The sequence below is a fragment of the Enoplosus armatus genome, chromosome 4, assembly GCF_043641665.1.
Source record: "Enoplosus armatus isolate fEnoArm2 chromosome 4, fEnoArm2.hap1, whole genome shotgun sequence".
Taxonomy (NCBI): domain Eukaryota; kingdom Metazoa; phylum Chordata; class Actinopteri; order Centrarchiformes; family Enoplosidae; genus Enoplosus; species Enoplosus armatus.
Window position 1 is genome coordinate 22828112 of NC_092183.1, and position 20938 is coordinate 22849049.

At 42.3% G+C, this 20938-nt stretch overlaps 2 protein-coding genes across 2 annotated transcripts; both read right to left on the reverse strand.

Moving 5' to 3' along the window:
• Nucleotides 1-7184: 7184 nt before the first annotated feature.
• LOC139283842 (enolase-phosphatase E1-like) lies at nt 7185-12379 on the reverse strand. The gene has a single exon (XM_070903884.1). The coding sequence runs from the start codon at nt 12377-12379 to the stop codon at nt 7346-7348; it is 5034 nt and encodes a 1677-aa protein (XP_070759985.1). The 3' UTR covers nt 7185-7345.
• A 37-nt stretch (nt 12380-12416) lies between these two features.
• LOC139283843 (soluble lamin-associated protein of 75 kDa-like) lies at nt 12417-20130 on the reverse strand. Its single transcript, XM_070903885.1, has 8 exons — nt 19996-20130; nt 18620-18805; nt 17554-17725; nt 15692-15871; nt 15427-15549; nt 14796-14899; nt 12563-12946; nt 12417-12461 (listed from the first exon to the last, which is right to left on the reverse strand). Exons 1-8 carry the CDS (start codon nt 20128-20130, stop codon nt 12417-12419), a joined length of 1329 nt encoding a protein of 442 aa, XP_070759986.1.
• Nucleotides 20131-20938: the final 808 nt, after the last annotated feature.

The window sequence follows — 20938 nt, forward strand, 5'->3', positions numbered from 1 at the left end:
ATTCAAACATCGGACAGTCGTGCAGCAACTTCTCGGCCGCTTTGTTTACCCCAGAGATCAGCTGATCGCTCTGAAGCCAGCCGACTTGGAGACCAGATCATCGTAAATCCCCGCTGAAATCTGGAGAAAAACACGCAGAGGATGCAGAGGGGGAACGAAGCGACGAGGGAAGAGAGGTGGGTCGAGACAACAGAGGCTTATGAGAGAGCTTCAGAGCTGGCAACAGGGAGGAGGTGAGAATGATCCAGGGGGAACTGAAGATAAAGATCAGGGAGGCCAAGGAGAAGTACAGGAGGAAGCTGGAGTGGAAACAACACCAGAGAGGTCTGGAGTGGAATGAGGACTATTACGGGTTACAGGCCGACCAACAACAGAGGAGCTGAAGGCAGAGTGGACCGGGCCAACGAACTGAATCTGTTTTTCAACAGATTTGACACTGTGGGCCCTGCTCAACCCCCCCATGACTCTTCTGCTGTCTGCCTCCAACCTTCACCTATTCCACTCCCCCCTCCCCCTCCTGCTCCTCACAGCCCCCCACCCCCCTGTGAGAGCTTTCCTCACACCTCGTTCCCCAGTCCCCAGGCTGACGGCACTCTTCAACCTGACGACACCACCCCTCCCCCACCGGTCATCTCTACAGTGTGCTTCACTGCCGACCATGTTAGAAGACAGCTGATGAGACTCCACTCCAGCAAGGCTGCAGGCCCTGATGGTGTCAGCCCCAGGGTGCTTAAAGCCTGTGCCCCCCAGCTATGTGGAGTACTTCACCACGTCTTCAACATGAGCCTGAGTCTTCAGAGGGTCCCTGTGCTGTGGACGTCGTCCTGCCTCGTTCCTGTGCCAAAGACGCCGCGACCCAGTGGCTCCAAGGACTACAGACCCGTGGCACTGACCTCCCACATCATGAAGACCCTGGAGAGACTCGTCCTGGAGCAGCTCCGGCCCTTGGTCAAGCCACACTTGGACCCCCTTCAGTTCGCCTACCAGCCCCGACTTGGAGTGGAGGATGCCATCATCTACCTGCTTAACAGCGTCTACGCCCACCTGGATAAGCCGGCGAGCACTGTGAGAGTCATGTTTTTTGACTTCTCCAGTGCGTTCAACACCATCCGTCCAGCTCTACTGGGTGAGAGGCTGACGGAGATGCAGGTGGATGCCCCCCTCGTGTCCTGGATTGTCAACTACCTGACTGGCAGACCACAGTATGTGCGCTTACAACACTGTGTGTCAGACAGAGTGGTCAGCAACACCGGGGCCCTGCAGGGGACTGTCCTCTCTCCCTTCCTCTTCACCATCTACACCACGGACTTCAGCTACTGCACAGAGACCTGCCATCTTCAGAAGTTTTCTGACGACTCAGCAATAGTTGGATGTATCAGCAAAGGTGATGAGGAGGAGTACAGGGCTGCTGTGAACAACTTTGTCACATGGTGTGAGCAGAACCACCTGCTGCTCAACGTGGCAAAGACAAAGGAAGTCCTCCTGTAAGTACGAGTTGAAGCCTGTGGAGTTTTACAATGTGGACACGGACAACCTGAATAACCCCATACAGAGAGTCGGCCTACAACTCCCATTGCTGCTGAATCAACCCCTCTGCTGGATGATGCTCCTCGAAATGAGTCAAGCCTAAGTGCTCCAGAGATAAACGCTGTTGTTACTGAGGTCTGTAATGACACCGTACATGAAGTATCCACTGATATGGAAACTGAACCAGAACCATCGAGCCAATTCAGCTTGAATTCTGTCACATCACGTGTGTTCTCCTCACAGTGAATCAAACTTATCTGCTCCAAAAATAAATTCTGTGGCCAGTGATAATGTCTTACATGACTCTCCTGTAAACTGTCAAAACTTGGTAAACAGCAATGGATAAAATATAAGAGGAGACTATTGCTCGCTGAAAATATATCACAAAGAAAGGAGAATCAAAAGTGGAAAGAAAAGGAAAAGTATGCTTCTGATGAAACATACAGAGCAAAGAAAAAGGCTTTCTTAAGCAGGAAATATTCTAATGAAGAACTCAGACAAAGAAAACAAGAGCATGTTACCAACACATTGCGACAAAAGAAAATAAATAACAAAACAACCCGATATAGAGACAATGTTAACTTCAGGCAGAGACAATGCTGAACATAAACAGAAAAAACAGCAGTACATCACCAACCAATACCGGAATAATGTTGACTTTTGGCAGCGGCAGTCACGCATTCAGGCTTAGACACAGAGAAATACAAAATACAAGAAATACAGATGGATAAATAGACAAACACATGAGAGTGACAGAGGCTGTGACAACTCTTTGATCAAAGAGGCTGTTTGAAGATGATGACTGCAGAAATGAACAACAGTGCAAGGTGCCTGGTGAGAGAAGGAGAGAGTAGATCTGTCATACATGTCATACTCATCTTAAAAATGGAGCCATGCCAACCCTCGCTGTAGCTAACAACTTGGAGCTAGCTGACATTCCACTTGAACTGTCTGATCTCAACATATTGGAGAGACAACTCATCGCCAAGTGCATAACGTTTGCCAAAATCATTCCTCTACCCAAAGGCCAACAGAGAGCAATACATGGTAATGCAGTATGTGTCCCGTCTCAGGTACAGGAAACAGTCAATGCTCTGCCCAGACTGAGAAGTGAGTCTCAAGTGATGAGAATAAAAGGTGAAGAGACGATTGTGTTACAGAAGTCATCAGCTGTTCCAGACTATTAACTGGTCTAAACTAGAGCAGACGCTGCATAAACTCAAACGTTCAGCCACAGTATGAGGATGTTACAATCAGAGATGAGGCTGAGTTATGTGACCTAACACTTCCTGACGAGGAAGATGAGGATGACGATGATGTGGATGAGAACATGGATGATGATGATTATGATGATGATGATTTTATGGAAACTGAAAGGTGTGAGAGTAACGCACGATGTGAGGCAGAAAATGAGCCACAGAATGATGACATGCCTCTTTGTGATGACAGTCAACCACAGGAGCAAAGAGATGATTTAGAACAGGAAGGTGACATGCCTAATGGTGGTCTTGCTCTAGAATCATGCCTTCAGCCACGTGATGTTTCAGAGGAGATATTGTGTTTTAGTGAAGGAATCTGTTGCCCCTGCAGACAGAAACAGTCCAGTCAGCTTTTTCAGAACACCTAAACTAGAGGCCTTGGCTTTCTCTGTTCAGTTTCCCACTGGTCAAAACACACTGGATGAAAAGAGACGCATTAAATGAACACCCAGCAGTTATTTCAAAACAAGGTTTTTTGGTGTTGATGATCGGTTTGCCAGAGACACAAACTACCAGATTCCCTCAGCACAGACATAATGTTTGGAAAAGGAGTAAACACACCCAATTCGTACATCACTTTCTGGAACATGGGTGGGACTCTGTTCAGGCCACAGTTGTACAAAGTAACCCAAGATAGATTTCAATTTTTTTCCCCCTAACCTATGAATCTACGCCATGAATCTGATGTTGGTTGCTTCATAAAGTTAGCAGATTCATTTGCAAAGGACAAGCTAGGTAATGGTCCAAATAAAATGTAGGAGCATTACAGATAGTAATGTTATTCTAAATATAAATGTAAATCACAGTAAATCTATCTCATGTCATGTCTCATGTCACATCACTGTTTTGGCCAATGCCCAGGATACTCACTCGTGCCTACAGAGTGCGAGTGCGAGCAACAGGATGCTGACTGCCTTTCACTTAACAGCCACTGGTGTCATTAATTACAAGGACTTCCTGAAAACTCCACATAGAACCTTGAAAAACATATAAGCAATGTGGACTGCAGTATGTGGGATCAGTGGCACAATGTTGGTAAGATTTACCCAGCACAGATATAACATCCTTAGAAAGAGGGAGACACATACCCCACTGGTACAGCATTTCCTGCTGCATGGATGGCACTCGGTCCAGGTCACTGTGTTAGAGTAATTACAGATGGAACACACCTTAAAAAACAAAGAACTGAGAGAATCTGGATGAATAAATTATACTATACTGTACATTCCAGAGGATTAAATGAGAAATAGTCTTGTCCCAGTGGAGAGCAGTGATGAAGAGGTCTGAATTCTTCTTGAATGCACTGTATTAGCACATGACTACCACCTAATGGTTTTAGTTATTTACTGCTACACTCACTCAATTGCGCTATAATTAATTTACCCTAATCACATAAAATTGAAAACTGTGTATGTGAGTCCAACAACACTGCCACCTGCTGCTTACTAGGCATAATTACTCCAATTTGGGCCAAAACAACACTTCAAAATAAACCAAAACCTTTCAAGCTCCTTGAAGCCGAGAAAATGTTTGACATTTATGTTCGACACCAACAGTGTTGACATTTTGAGATACTAGGCCTGTTACTTTGCTGCTGATATTGTTTTTTCCAACATAAAACTAAGCACACGTCTCCTTACCCCAAATGTTCTTACAACTATATTGTTACCTAAAGGACTTCAACTGGCTCATTTTAAGCACATCAAAACTCATTCCAAATTAATTGAATATTGTTAGGCGATGACCAGAGATCTTACAGACCAAGTTTCATTTTTCTTTGTTCTGAAGGACAGTAAATAATTAAAATTATTCAAAAATGAATTAGCATCTACTTTTTTGTTAAAGACCAAAGAAGACCGAAGACAGCTGCTTTGACCTGTGATGCTGCTGATTGTATAAAGGAGTACAAGAATTGTTATTAATGTTGATTAATTAATGATCTTAGTGACTGATTTAAGTTATGTGCTGTAGCCACAGTGATGGTCATAAGGCCATCCTGTTACATTCATATTTTAAACATTTATTATTACAGTTACTCTTAGTTACTAAGTGTTTCATTTATGAAACACTTCCAGTACTGTACAATTTCCCCCTGGGGATCAATAAAGTATATCTGATTCTGATTCTGATCTGATTAAGTAAAATGAATATAGTATGTAGGCCCAGGTTCAAGCTTGACAGTTTTCCGTATGTAGAACACTCCTGCAGTGCTAACCCCAAATCAACTCTTTGTAGTTTAGGTCAATGTTGAAAAGGGAAAATGTTCTATTGTATTTAGGTGAGTCATAAATGGCATCAATGAACCAGTTGGTGGTCAATTGCATTGACCGGAAGCAATTAAATAACAGCTGAAATACTACCTTCAGAAATCTTTATTTGCCACAAAAAAATAGGAATTTCAGTTCATGGAAAAATAACTTTACAGAGAAAGGTTACTCCACATAACACAATATTAAAAAGAAAATGAATGTAGTTAATGACCTTAAATGACTGCTTCTGCCTTGTGACTTAAATGGCATCTGCTATAAAGCATAATACGTAAATATAATGCATTACTGAAAGATCAGTTTTACATCACACAGCTAAATAAATGTTAGGTTCCAAATGATACAAACAACAACAAAATCAACATTCAAACTGACATTGTCAACACTTTATATAATGTTGACTAAATAATATCACATTATTAAAAAACATTAACATGATTGAGGACATTGGCTATATAATGGCTTGAGAAAATCATCCTCTCTACAGGGTATAATGCTGAAATTCAAAGGTCGTTAAAAGTGTAACACATGTGAAAGGATTATATATTAGATGTACATTAACATCCACAGGTCTCCATGTTAAAATCTCTACATATAAAATGTATATCAAAAAAGAACATATCAATATTAAGACCTGAGTTCTGCTGATAGTTCCAAACCAAGACCATGTTTCGGTGATATTTTTTTAAGCAAAGTACACAAATTCTAAAAAATGTATACAAAATGATTGGCTCCTATGTAGAGTAAAAATCTGTTGATGATTTCACAAATTTAAAAAAGACCAGTACATTTTATTTCACCATATTGGATGATAATGACCTATAAAACCTATAGTTGAGAGAATTGTTGCTAGAATATCTCAAACAGAAAGCGACTGAAAACATTATCTTCAGCCACTACATTACACAATGCAAACTAGACATTCACATTATTAATGAAATATAAGGAAATATTTACAATATAAAAATATGAATTCACCACTTGTAAGAATTATTATTAAAATGTAAATTATGGCTTTTAAGAAACAGTCAAAGGAAATCCAATTTGGTCCTATTAGATTTTTTTCCATGTGTCATTTGTTTGCAGACTTAAATGAACTTGGTGTTTTAAATAAAAAAATATAATAGCTGTTCACTTACAAATATTGAAAAACCAAAATGGTGCGGGTTTAAAATATTTTTCTCATGTCTGGGTAGACTTTATACAGCTGTGGCAAACTGCTGCCTTCAACATAATATCAAAAATATTATGAATCAATTAGTGAGGAATGTATGCTTGCATGTATTTGGCTGGCCAAAGCAGTGTGTTACAGAATTATGTTACATTGTGTTGCAGCAAAAGTCGAGCCATGTTCAACTTTTTCGCTGGATGTCTTTGTTTTTTGCCAGAGCCCCTGTGTCACCACCCTGCTGGGGCCCATGCAATGCTCTCATAGAATGTCACAGAATCTGAAAAATGAGGAGACTGGATGTTTTGACACCGTGCTACTGTCAGTCTGAACATGGCCTCACTGTTCTGAGGTTTAAACAACACACAGTGACAGTGACGCAGCATTTAGTTTCTAAGATCAGACGTCCAATTCTAATGTGGCTCTTTTAAAGCCACATTGTGTAGAATTTGTAAGTCATTATAGAGTCTTGGCAGGTTTTTGTTGGGAGAAAAGACTGTTCAATCCTGGTGAAAACAGGTGTGACACACAGTGTCCCCAGGTCAGATCTGTGGTGAAGGGGGCAGGGAGGCGAAAGGCTACATTTTTTAAATTGTAGATATAGTGGCTTTGAAGCAAGACTATGTAACTTTCGCAAAGCGGCCAGCGTGGTCAAAAATAACAGTAACAGGACAATGCCATTCATTATCTATAGCCACTTATCATGTGCAGGGTCATGGGGGGCTGGAGCCTATCCCAGCTCACATTGGGCAAGAGACGGGGTTCACCTGAACAGGTTTATCACAGGTTACAGGATAATGGTAAATGCTAAAACATAGCACAAGTAGAGAAGAGTCATTAAGTCAGTAGTTGACTTAATATCTACAGTATCTATAGTTTGCATCAGCCAACATTAACCGCCATAATTCTTCTGTCAAAAGCTACATAGTCTCACTTTAAAGCAAGATGAAAAACATACAGAGCTTGTCAGTCTGCACTGTAAGAATGTATACTACAGAAGGCCTGCTTACAGTAAAACACTAAGTATGATAACATTTTTGTTTCTTTTGCATTTTCCCAGTTTTGTGACTGCACACCATTTCACGCATTTTTGTTTCAATGTCAATCATAGTATTCAGAACATCCTAAACTCTGCTGTGACGCTTAGATTTGCGAGTTGGTGTTACCTCAGTACTTTTTCTCTTGCGGAGATTTCTCTTCTGAGATGATTGAGGGCTCCTCTCTTCATCAGACTCTTCTGCTTTTTGAACTTTAGCACTGCAGCATCTGGATTTAGACTGGGGTGTGATTGTTATTGAAGGAACTGACCTCCCTCTTAAAACTCTCGTGCCAATCACTATAGGCTCTACCTCTTCCTCTGACACATTCTGCTCATATTCCTTGTCGTCTTGACTAATACCTGCTGTCTCTACCTCTTCATCTGGATCCAACACTAAATTTAGGATGCCCCCCTTTTCACTAGTACTCTCAATAGCTCCTTTGTCATTCTCTAGGTTTTCTTCTCTACTGCTTTCCTCTCGCTTCTCTATCAGTTCATTGGCAGAACATTCCGCTTTCTTGTTGTCTTTGTCCTCATCTGATCCCACTTCAGCCTCTTCCTCCTTGTCAGTGGCAGCCTCAGTCTCACCTTCCTCATTCTCCTCCTCATCATCATCATTTTCCCTGTAATCCACTCTTGGTCTTTTTCGTATGGATCTTCGTTTTGGAAGTTGGATTTCTCCAGCTTTGTCCTCTTCTTTGTCTGCATCAGTTTTCATTCTCCTTCTGAGACTTCTGCCTTCTACTACTGAGGAGGTATCTTTACCATCTGATAGCTCTTCCTCTGGTAATTCCATTTCTTCTATTGCTGGTTCTTCACCAGCTGGCTCTACCACCCTGTTGTCTATCAAATCAGCTGTTTCCTTATTCTGCTCCTCTGCAGCATCTTCAGCTGGAGGCCCTGTCCCCTGTCCAAAATTTGATCTTTCCTCAGTTTCTGCTTGTTCCTTAGCATATAGCTCTCTTTTTTCAGATGAATCATCAGTCAATTGATGCACTTCTTGTGTTTCCTCATCCTGCAACTGAGTCTCCACTACTCCTTGGTCTTTCTGTCTTCTTGATCTTTGTGAAGGTGTGACATGTGAGGTTTTTGATTTCCTTAGTGTTCTTGTTGCTGGAGCTTCTTCCTTTGCCACCACAGATGCATCTTCAACTAGTGCCACTAGTACCTCTTTTTCAGCTATTGTAGTGTCAGACCCCACTTCTGTAGCAGCAGTAGATTTTTCTATGACTGTGGTTTCCTCTTCCTCAGCTGAGTTTGTCTCTTCTGCTTCAGCTGATAAAATCTCGACTGTGTCAGTACCAGTCTCATCAACAGCTGTCACAAGATTGAGGTTGTTGTCCTCCTTTTCAAGCACTACTGCTTCCTCTGTTGATGCAACCTGTATCGGCTTTGCATCTCCTACAGCAGATTCTCCCCCTACTGCACTCTCAATTTCTTCCTCTTCCACATCTTTCCCTTTCTTCACCTCCATTTCCATACTCTTTCCTTCTTCCTCAGCCTTCTCACATTTCTCCTCAGGCCAGTCCTGCCCTGCCTCTTCTTCCTCTCCTTCAGTTTCTTCAGCAGGAGTAGTTTCTTCTTCTCTCTCTTCCTCTAGCTGACACTGTGTGCATGCTCTTTTAGATTTACGCCTAGGTGTGGCAGGAGCAGACCTCCCCTTCCTCAGAACTCCTGCTCCTACTGTTGGCTCATCTTTATCTGCACGCTTTTCTACCACTGTTTTTGTATTTTTGGATCTTGGTGTGGCTTTTATTGCCTTCCCACCACTTCTCAGAACTCTTGTTTCAACAGTTGGTGCTTCCTCCACACCAGGAACCTTTCCTTCATCTGTAGTAGGTGTCTCTTCGGCACTTTCCCTAACAGAAGCCTCTGCCTGTCTATCTGTACATGTCTCTAAAACAGCAAGCTGTTCCTCTTCCACGGTCTCTTGCTCTTTGAGTGATTCCTCTGCCACAACTTCTACTTTTTCCATCTCAACTTCTTGCTCTGTTTTGTCTTCTTTCTGAGCTGCAGCTTCCTCCTCATTGTTCTCTTCAATCTTCTCATTTATGCTGTCCTCTTCTCTCTCAGCTTCTTCCAGCACGACTTTGGTCTCCTCTACTTGTATCTCTTCAGCTGGAGTAGTTTTGTCTTCTCCCTCTTCCTCTGTCTGACACTGTGTGCGGATTCTTTTGGATTTATGTGTGACAGTACACCTTCCCTTCCTCAGAACTCTCTTTTCCACTGCTGGTTCTCCTTCTGTGCTTTTCTCTCTTATTGCCTCCTCCTCTTGTTTATCATGTTGTCTTTTTGTGGTTTTGCTTCTTGTTGTGGCTCTCATTGTCTTTTCACCACTTCTAAGACGTCTCGTTTCAATAACTGGTGCTTCCTTTTCCTCAGAAGCGCCCTTTCCCTCGTCGTCCTTTGCTGTCAACAGTGCCTCTTGTGCACTTTCTCCAGCTACAGTTTCTATTACTTCAGATGTGGAGGTTGACTCATCATCAACACTTTTAGCCACATCTTCTTCAGCTGTCTCCTGTGCTATCCCCTCCACTGTGTCTTGTATTGTTATTGCATCTTCCACTTTCTCCTCAAACCCTTCCTCCACCACAACCACCTTCTCCAGCTCAGTTTTTTCTATTCTAACAGAGGAACTAGGAACATGTTTCTCTGGCATTGTTTCTTCCCTCTGCTCTTCTTCTGCCTCAGCAGCAGTCTTTTCTACAGGAACACCTTCCTTGATAGCTGCTGTTTCTTCCTGGATGTCATGATGGGTTTTTTTCAGGTCCACTAAAACCACAGTCACTCTTTGAGGAAATGGCACCCCATCTTTCTGGTCTCCACTCTGTTGCTCCTCTGCTGAAGGTGTTGCGTCCTCCTCACTAAGTATAGCGGAGTCAGTGGTGGGTTTGGGTAGTGGTATGTCAGTCTCTCCTTGTTGTACTTCTAAATTATCTGCAGCAGGTGTCACTCCATCTGTGTTCTCCTCTTCTTCAGTCATTGACATTGTACCTTCTGACACTACTTTTTCCACTTCTACAGTAACAAACTGTAGAAGTCTGTCTCTACAAAGAGACTGAACCTTTTCTCCTATCTCCTCCTCATTTGTTTCCTCAATCTCTTCATCTGTCTTTTCTACAGCTGCTTTCTTAACTGCCTGTTCCTCCTCTACTCCTGTTTCATCAACACTTTTGGATTCCTCTTCTCCTTTTTGCTCTTCTCCCTGGATTTGTTCACAGATTCTTCTGGATTTACGCATATGTGTGGCAGAGGCAGATATCCTCCCAAATCTCAGTGTTCTTGTTGTCACTGCTGTTTTTTCTTTTTCACTGTTTCCTGCTTCTTGTTCATCCGATTGCTTTCTGCTACTTGTTGTTTTGTGTCTTGGTGTAGCAGTCTTTGTTTCACTTCTCAGAGCTCTGGTTGCAACAACTGGTGATTCTTCTTCTTCCAAGCACAATGCCTCCTCTACCCCAGCAAGTGGAGGATTCTCTTCCACATAATCTACTACTGGAATGTCTGCAGTTTCAGAGATATGTGCAGATACAGACACAGACTGTTTCTCCTCCACTGGAGCAGTTACTGTGATGTCATCCTTTGCCATAGCTTCCATCTCTCGTTCCATCTCAGTCCCTGTTTCTGCTTCATCCACCCTCTTTTCAGTAATATCCTCACCTATGTTATCTTCCTCCTGCTGTTGGTTGCTTCTACTTATGGATTTGCAGCTTGCTTCAACTGTTTTTCTCCCACCTCTAAGAACTCTCGTTTCAATAACCGGTGCTTCTTCTGCTTCACTTTTTCCCTCATTCACATTGGCAGATTCTTCCTTTTCTTTATCAGAATAGTCTTCTCTAAGCTCTTCTTTCTCGACAGTCTCTGCCTCTGCAGTTGCATTTACAGATATTTCTGTACTGTTTTCCTGTTTCCCTCCACCCTCCTCTTCCAACACAAGCATTTCTGGCTCTGGTGTTTGTTCCTCTGCAACACAACTAGGAACCTCCTTCTCTTCTGCTGCTATCAGCTCCATCTTCACCTTTTCTGGAGCAGCACATTCTCCATCAACGGGTGTTCCTTCGGCCTCCTTTATACTAAGGTGATGGCAGGTTGTTTTCAGGTCCACTAAAATGACGGCGGCTTTCTGAAGCTTGGGGATTTCACAGCCAGTGTCCTTTTCCTGAGGCTCTTCAGCTACTGGTGCGGTAGCCTCATCTAGAACTTCATCAGGTGTTATGGTTTCTGAAGCAGCAGCAACAGTGTCAGGCTCCTGTATCATGTCACCTGCCACTTCCTCCTTATCTGCTTCCATCACTGATACAATCTCTGTCTCTCCCCCAGTCTCTTCCTCTTCCTGTACTTCCTTGCTCTCCTCCATATTCATCCCGCTTGAAGGTATAACATCCTCTGCTGCTTTCGCTGCCTTTGGAATGGTACCGTCTTCCACAACAGTTATCTCTTCTTCTGTTTTGTCAACTGTGTCCTCTTGTTCCACCTGGTGGTGTTCCTCCATCTGTTTGTCCATTGCTTGTTCATCAGCTTTCTCTGCAGAACCACCTGCTTCCAGGTCAGCTTCATCTGTGTGTTCTTCATCTTGTTTCTGATGCCTTTTGCTTTGTTTTGTGGACTTAGGTTTAGGAGTGACTTCACATCTGTCTGTCAAGGCTCTCTTCTGTACAACAGGGGGCTCCTCTATCCCATCATCAGATACCTCTTGTTTATCCTGTATCACTGACGTTTCTACCTTCACACCCTTTTGATCTTTCTCAGATTCATCTGGTACTTTTTCATCCTCAATTTCCTTCGTAAGTGCAGTTTCTGCTGTGTCTGGAGGCTCTGTGGAACTCCCCTTCACTACAGTGTCTTCCACCCCAGACCCCACTTGTTTCTCTGTCTCCTCTTCATTTGACAGTTGTTCATCTTCCAGTTGTTTCTTTTCTCTTAATCCATCCACTGAAACTACATCCTCGTTTATGGAGGTAATTTCTTGTGGTTCTTCTCCTTCAGTAACAGCTAACTCCTCCACTACTTTCGTTGTAGGAAGTTCATTCTCCTCTGCAACCTCATCAACCTCTTTCTGGAATTCTTCACATATTTTCTGGCTGTGTCGTGTATATTTGCGTTTGGGTGTGGGGGCCGTCATAACAGTTCTTCCTCTCAAAACTTTGGCTGCAGTTTCCTCACTTATCCCCTCCTCTGGCTTGCTGAGCCGCTGAGATCTTCGTCTGAGGGTTTCACCCTGTACAGTTTTTATGGCCTTTACAGAAGTTCTTCCTGTTTTTCCAGCTTCACCATCCTCTGATGTTACATGTGTTGATAGACTTACCTCATGTTGTGTAAAGCTTTCTTCCGACTTTTCATCAGTGACCTCTCCCACAGTTTCTGCTTCCTTGTATACCTCTAAAACTTCTTCAGAAATCACCAGCATTGCAGTGTCTTTCTTGTGACACTTTTCCTCTGCTTCCTCAATTTCTGATGCCACATTCTCAACAGTTATCTGTGAGTCATGGGAGGTGAGATCCTGTGTGGCATCATCTTCTACTTGTTGCTCCTCAGTTGAAGGTGCTGATGTAACATCAGCCTCTTCTAGGTCTTGTGAGGCTAGGGCAATGGCTGGTTTGTCTAACATCGTAGCTTCTTCTTCGTCTTCTTCAGGTGCAGCATCTACATCCTCTTCTTTTTCATCAGGATCCACACTGAACACTGAACCCTAAAAACAAACAAATTAAACATTGAATCACGAACACGTTGCTTTACTGGTCATATCAACAAACATGCAAATAGAATTTACATATACACACCTCAGTCTGTACCAATTCAGAGACATTATACAGTTCTGTCTTCAGTTGTGCAGAAACCTGCTCCTCTCTGGGGGTTTCTGCTTCAATATCCTCGATTCTAAAAGATATTTATCACTTGTTAATTTCAAGCATTATATAGTGTTATACAGTGTATAGTTTGATGGTGTGACAACGCAGAGCAGACTCTTTATGAGAGGATGGCAAAACCACTCAAAACCTGATTCTGACAAGATGCCTTGCTTCATATTACAAGCCTCTTGTGATATAGGGCTAAATTGCTTCATTAACATTTTTATTAATTATTTCCATCATCACTGTATTAATTAACTGCCTTTGGTTGCAGATTTTTGGTGATGAATGTTCACGTCGTGCCGCTCTGCACCATCAAAACAACAACATGGTTTCCAGAGACCTGTACTACGAAGCAGGATTTTAGGTTAGCAAGGTAACTTATGGGTTAACCCTTTATCAGGCACTGATTGAAATACTTGTAAATTCAAAATTTCAACCCTAGAGTGTCAAAATTCAAAATTTCAACCCTAGAGTGTCATTGCAGGAAACAACAAGACTTCTTTACTTTTGTGACTTTTTTACTTTTGTGACATTTTTACTTTTGTGACATTTTTAAAAATATTCAATTTTTATGTTGAAAATCAAGATCAATGAAGTTACCATATATGGTTAACCCTGGGTTTTCAGGGATACGATGGTGATTCACTTCTTTCCGGGGTAAATCACCACAGTAACTTATGCTGCAAACCTAACCTGCTCCGGAGTAGGCTCTTGAAAAACGGCATCACCAATCATAGAAGATCCTGTGGAGCATTTACACAGTGATGAATTTTTGCCTGCTGTCCTTCCTGCATTTGGCAGCTTTTAGCCTGGATGATGTATTCAATATAATATATTAACATCTGGCATTGTTTCTTCCCTGGGCGGCATGGTGGCGCAGTGGTTAGCACTGTTGCACGGGACATGCACTCGTCATGTCGAAGTGTCCTTGAGCAAGACACTGAACCCTAAGTTGCTCCCGATGGAGACCAGCACCTTGCACGGCAGCTCGGTCGCTTCAAGAGTGAATGGGTGAATGAGACTTAGCTGTAAAGTGCTTTGGGAACCGTGAAGGTTAAAAGGCGCTATATAAGTGAGATCAATTACCATTCCCTCTGCTCAATATACACAATATATAATATTATAGTTTGTAAAATATGCCACTCTGATGCCAGTAGACTTATCCATGTTTGCAATTGGTCAGATGCTGCAAATCACGCCCCTTTCATGTGCACACGCTCATGGCTAGATTGGGAAACTTGCTTCATAGTACAGGCCTCTGGAGAAACTCTCCATTTGTTGAGTAATTGTTGTAATGCTTAACTGTGGTTGAATCAGCTATTTCAGAGCAATGAGACCAATGATGTGAGTGGCTGAGAGAGTACTTATTAATCACCACACCCTCTGATCTACAGTCCACCTCATCCAGCCTTCTTGCACTGTGCACTCCTGCACCCTGCACATATATGAACCAAAATAGCCGGATAGCAGGTGGAGACGCCCACAGAGTGCGTGTGCCCAAGAACTACCACTTTGCACAGGTCAATGCACTTGTGTAATAGTTCTCTTCAGGAAATTTCACAATGGACCATGATGGCGCACGGCCTCAGCACAAGACCATTGAAATTTGACTTTGATTCAGCAGATAGTCAATATATATATAAAACATTCATGATGTTTTCAGGAGTGACATGGTTTAATTCATACGGACCTGATAACTTTTTCTGACTTGTCCTCTGCGATCTTTTCTCCCATCTTCCTTTGTTTAGAGCCACTGCTCCTTCCTCGGGATGCAACAGGCACTTCAGCCTCTGAAACGGTTAAAATTTTTACAATGTACATTATTACATTAAAAAGGTTTACAGTGTAGATGTAAAATGATGAAATGCTCACCTTTGGTAGCTCTCACTAATGTGACTTCCTCCTACATATCAAAATAATAGGGATTATTTTTACTTAGAAATTATTTGTTCCTCAAATAAATGTTTCTCAAACTGGTAGAAATAATAATTTACCACAATTTCAACTGTGCATTCCATAGATTCAGCTTTTTTTATTTGTGTGGTAATTGCCTCCATCACCACATCCTTTTCAGTCACTTCAGTAATCACAAGCGATTCCTCTGTGAATGAGAGACTCTTGGATACTGCTGAGAAACAGAGTAAGACATGCAGTATTTGAATGCTCAATACAATGAAAGAACAGCTAGTTCATTTTTCAGTGCATTCTTTACACGAGTAGAAGGAATATTGGACAATTTCAAGATTATTAAAAATACAATACTGTCCCGGGCAATTTATCAGTGTAGCTCTACAGTGCAGCTTCTGTTCTTTCTTACCACTTAGATCCATGGCCTGGATCTTGTTGGCAATATTAGTCCTCTGGTTGGGCCCACCTATACTCTCTACCTCCCATAGCAGGTCTGTGTCTCCTGGGTACTGACACAGGTATCTCTCACACACTAGGAACAAAGAAGAGTGCACAAGCTTACAGTAATTAACTGTTTATATAAAATACCAACACAAACACTGCTGACTGTGAGAAATTACATTCATACTGTACATATCAGTCAGGTGAACTAGTTGCAGGGTGGACTCATGTACCTTTATACATGGATTTTGTGAGGGGGTACCTCAACCCCAGACAGTTCTCTTTGAAACTGAGCACGAAGTCCTCCAGCATCTGGAGGCCAAAGCCTTTGCCACGCTGACATTTTCTAACAAATATGGAGTCCATCACAGGGAGCTGATAGCTTCTGGTTGAAAAAGACTTACATAAGCTGCCTACAAGGGAAACAAAAATAATAATAATACTCATGAGGACTTTGTCAGAAAGGAAAGAAACCAGTAGTTTATCACACATGGACTAAACCAGGGGTCTCATTTATAAAACAGTGTGTAAGACCCATACTAAAAGTGTACGTGTGCACAAAAGCCAAAATGGCATGTGCCAAATATGAAAATCTAAGGCCCTGTGTTGCTCTGCCTCAACGCTCTGCGATTTATGGAGTTTCCTGAAGGACAGATAGCTTTAAAGTAACCGCTAACTGCGGTTAGCTCAGTTAGCTGTGCAGGTATCTGTCCTATTAATGCTAGCTGACTCTGCCTGGACTGGGAGCTCAGAGCACCGTGGGAGTATTGACGTTTACACTGCTAGCACAGTAGCTTTGGATCGCTGGGAGTAGATTTAATAAAGCTAGTAAAGCTTTGTTTAAGCTTTAAAGTTAATAGGACCGCTAGTTGCACGGCTAACTGAGCTAACTAGTTAATGACAGCTACAGTTAGCAGCAGTTAGCGGTTACTTTAAAAATAGCACTGAAATGAGCATAATATGCAACCTTTTATTCTGGGACTCCACTAGAGTAGCTTTGGATGATGCACAGTTCCTGAGCAGGTCGAATTTCAGTAGAAAGACTGAGCGCGTGGATAAGCTTGTCCCTGTACTTGGTGGGCGTGCTGTGCCTGGAGTAGAGTGTGGTGACTGTATAGTTGTGACATCACAACTTTATGGAAGTCCTGACGGCTTGTTTAAAAAGGCACAGTTTCTGAATACAGGCTGCGTGCATTTCTCCTTGGACTGAGCCTTTTGATACTTTCACAGCATTTAGATGTGCTCAAACTCAAAACCTCACTTTCTACAACATGGGACCTTTAAAGATATCTGTCCATCAGGAAATTCACAGAGAGTTGAGGCAGAGCATCCGGAGGACATCAGAAGGAAAACCAGAAATTATTTTCTCCATAAAATATGATCTAGTATCACTGAAGTATCATCAAATCTGTTGATCAAATTAAGTTATGAAGTACTTTTTGTACAGTTATCAATGAGGCCCGGCTCCAGAAACATTAGTTAGATCCGATCACAAGTGGTCACTCGAGACGCATGTGGGGACGCATGTTAATGCTAGGTGTAAACAGGGCCACACTTATAAAACCGTGCGTACGCACATCTGCAAGCAATGTTCCCTTCATAAATCACAGTCCACCTGGAAATGTGCACACGTGGATCAGCCTCATATCCTGCATAGTTATGGCTCACTACAAGCACAATTACAAATAACACTGCTGGTTTTAATGTTTATGATAACGTGAATCTATAATTAACGTTTGATATTAAGTGAAATTAAATGTGTGAGAGGCATCATTATACAATCTGGCTGCAATTCACCACCTCACCATGTGCGTCTCCAAAATGTTCGTACACATGGTTCACATTACACAAGTACTTACTTACTTTTACGTGAGAAGTGGCATCATTCAGGCCCATTTTGTGTGTACGCAAAGGTTATAAATGAGACCCTTGTATGGACATAAATGTATTTACAAATCTTGTAGAAATGTATCAAAAATATGGTTAGTCTTCATAAAAGATACCAACTGAAAGTAAACTACAGACCAAAGAACAAGATAACAGCTGAGGTATGTATATCTATGGAGATAAATACATTTCACATCGCATAAATTACCTGACGGTTTGACTGAGTAGAAGCCAACAGCCTCTCCGTTTTTCCAGAGGATTTTTGCATTATCTTTTTCTCCATGGCAGAGGAAGGGAAGCTCCTCAGAGCTCATCTCCTTGGCTCTATAGATGACACGATTAAGGATGTATAAAACTATTCTCTCTCCTAATGTCTCCACCTGAGGGACACACACATAGAAAAACATATTATTAATATAATAGCACCCTGCAACATATGTTTGAACTTGTGGCGTTGTGCAACATTTCCTTTCAAGGTTCCTGTCCATACTGGCTGATCCCTTCCTAACCTGACTTTACTGATAGAGATATGGGACAAAATCCAAAGTCTTCCGTCAGTGCAAAAAAGCATCGTGCAGCTCAGAAAGTGTGTGTCCTTGTCCTTGTCAGTTAACTGGCAAAACGTACATGCGACTACCACCGCAGGTTAGCAAGGAAACACTTGAGGCACTTTTGCTCTTGATTTGTTGAGCATCAGACTGCTGAAGCCTCATATTAGCTTCAGGTCAATATCAGATTGCATTTTTGCACAGATTTTGTCTCTTACAGTGTAGTCGCAGAAGAGATCACTTCAAAGCCACAATGGGCAGGAGGATTTACTGATTTTGGTGAAACTGGATCATATTTTATGGAGAAAATATATTTCCCTCTGATGTCCTCCAGCTGCTCTGCCTCTGTGATTTACAGTTTCCTGATGGACGGCCACTGTACTGCCATTAGCTAATTAGCTCAGTTAGTCGTGCATTAAATAAAGCTTTATTGAATGTCCATTGCCCATTTTCAGGAGGAAGGAGAGCACTGTAACACTGTAAAAAAGCTTGGTGGGCAAACAGCCTCGGGTCCACATTGACCTCTGCAGTCAGCCCAAGATTGGCACACCCTGATTATGTCAGTGCTGTGAACTCCTACTATATAACTATAATGCTGCACAAGTAATGATCACTGTGAGAAACTAGTCAGGGGAGAATGTTCATTGACCATATGCAGCAGATCTCTGATTAGAATAAATGAATATGAAAAGTGGATTTCCTAGCTGGTAACACATCTCTTCATACCTCCACAGCTCCATCTCGAGCAGGGTCTGTTGTCTTGAGAATGTCGTTCACTGCCCACCACTGGTCCAGCAGGTACAGGGCCACAGCAGTGAATGGGTCACTGGGAGAGAAGAGGGCCAGGATCTTCTGTTTATCACTGGATCCATACAGAGGGACAAAGCCCACACTGGAAATGTCTATGGTAACCTGAGGAAAGACAGATGGCTCAGGACACAAAATTACAGTCCCATCCTCAAAGCACCCCAGGGTGCTGCAGCAACCACTTTGGGAACAACTGCAAGTGCAGCGTGGTGTATTCAAAAGGTGTTCCTGTTATTTTATCTCCAGACAGAATAACAGGAATCTGCATCATGTTACACAACAGTTGCCTTTATGAACAGTGAACGGTGAACAGTATGTGCAAGACTGGAACTGTATTGTTTTGAAAGGTGTTTCTGTTGTTTTATCCCCAGACAAAACAGGAACAGGGATTACATTTAGATAAGATAAAATAATATAATCCTTTATTAATCCCTCAGCGGGGACATTTGCATTGTTCCAGCAGCATACAGGATAGTGCAATAGAGACATAAGTAGAAAATCAAGATAAATAAAAACAATAAAGACTGTTGTAAAAAAGCTACTAAAACTAAAAAAACAACTGCAATTTACACATTTACAGATTTTCAAATTTACAAGTTCACAGAAAGAAAGTATACTGGATTGCACATAGAGAGGTGTGGGTATTGCACCATTCGTTACATTCAGAAGTATGTGGATTGTCCATGCTGGTGTGTGTGGTCTACTGGGAGCAGTGCTGATTGAAAAGCCTGACAGCAGCCTGCAGTACCTTTCCTTCACACACACCGCGGGTGACGCAGCCTGTCACTGAAGGAGCTGCCCAGTGCTGCTAGAGTGTCCTGCATGGGATGGGACATGTTCTCCCTCAGGGATGATATCTTAACCATCATCCGCCTTTCTCCCACCACTTCCACTGAGTCAAGGGGGCATCCCAGAACAGAACTGGCCTTCTTAATCAGTCTGTCCAGTTTCTTCCTGTCAGCAGCTGAGATGCTGCTGCCCCAGCAGACCACTCCATAAAAGATGGCTGATGACACCACTGAGTCAAAGAAGGTCTTCAAGAGTGCCCCCTGCACTCCAAAACTCCTTAGGCTACACTAAACACAATTTTGAGTTCGAGTTGAACTGTGATTACTAAGAGTAATTCAAGCTTGATACATTGAGGCCCTGGCCCAGAGACTTTCAGACACTAAATGCTGCTCTTGCTGACTTTTATTACACTTAAATGTGGATGGTTGAAAGACAGCACACTGGTCAGTCAGGAGTGAGCCAGGACAGCCCTGGGCCACAGATATCCAGCATGTGGTGTGTTTTACCTGGGTGGAGTCAGTGAGGGTGAGGTGTTCAGAAGAATCAGGGTTGCTGTATAGGAGGTTGTTCGTGTAGTTGTGGGCCAACCGTTCCAGCTCTGCCTGACTAACATCAGCCAGGAGATCCACGGGGAACTTCATCCCTACACAACATACAACAGACAGTAGTGGGTTCAGATGGGGGATGAACCCTTTTTGCTGAGACTTCTCAGGAGAGGTCTCAGCAAAAAGGGTAAGGATTAGGATCTGTAAACTGACCTCTCACATCTCCAATAGTAAAAATGTCATTGGGACACTTTGACCAGGACTTTCCACCCCTGAGAAATACATGTCATGTCAAGATAATGAAGTAACAGCCAGATGCGAAGACAATGAAATTACTCTTTTGACTATTTTAACTGGTGATTAAAGCTACAGTAGGCAATATTATTGAATTATACTTTAGGTTAAAATAACCAATTTTGACCATTGCATGTCACTAACAATATCTAATGGAAGGGCCGGGTTAGCTAGCACATAACTGGCCAATCACATTGACTCCGTACAAACAAGGGCTTCTACATAAGGTTTTTGTTGTTTTTTTTACATCAGAAGGATGTGCTCAATTACATAACATTACAGCACATATCTCTCTCTGATAGGAGAGGGGGTGTCCAAAAAATAGATTTTAATACAGGAAAATCCTAACTAAAGAAGATGTTGGCTGAGATGTACAAAAAGTAACTATTGGGATACACTGCACATGACAGACCATAGCTCGGCTGTAACCAGTAATACTGTTTTCATCCAGTTGTATAATTTAAATGTAAAGCTCCAAGTTCATTACAAGTCATGAATTAAACAATTCACAACATATTGTATGTCAAATCTGGCTCAGTTCAGGGCTGTGTTTGCTGAGCTGATAGCTCCTGATCTGTTACCACATCTGGTTGTTTTTGCACTGCTTTGT

Excerpts from the sequence above, each read along its gene's own strand:
- LOC139283842 (XM_070903884.1), bottom strand. The coding sequence starts at position 12,379 with ATGACGGCCCCCACACCCAAACGCAAATATACACGACACAGCCAGAAA.
- LOC139283843 (XM_070903885.1), bottom strand. The coding sequence starts at position 20,130 with ATGAAGTTCCCCGTGGATCTCCTGGCTGATGTTAGTCAGGCAGAGCTG. Across the intron at positions 14,900-15,426 it reads CCAGGCCATGGATCTAAGTG|AGGCTGAAGTGCCTGTTGCA; the intron begins GTAAGAAAGAAC and ends TAACCGTTTCAG. Across the intron at positions 12,462-12,562 it reads AAAGCTTTACACAACATGAG|ACGAAGATCTCAGCGGCTCA; the intron begins GTAAGTCTATCA and ends TGAAACCCTCAG.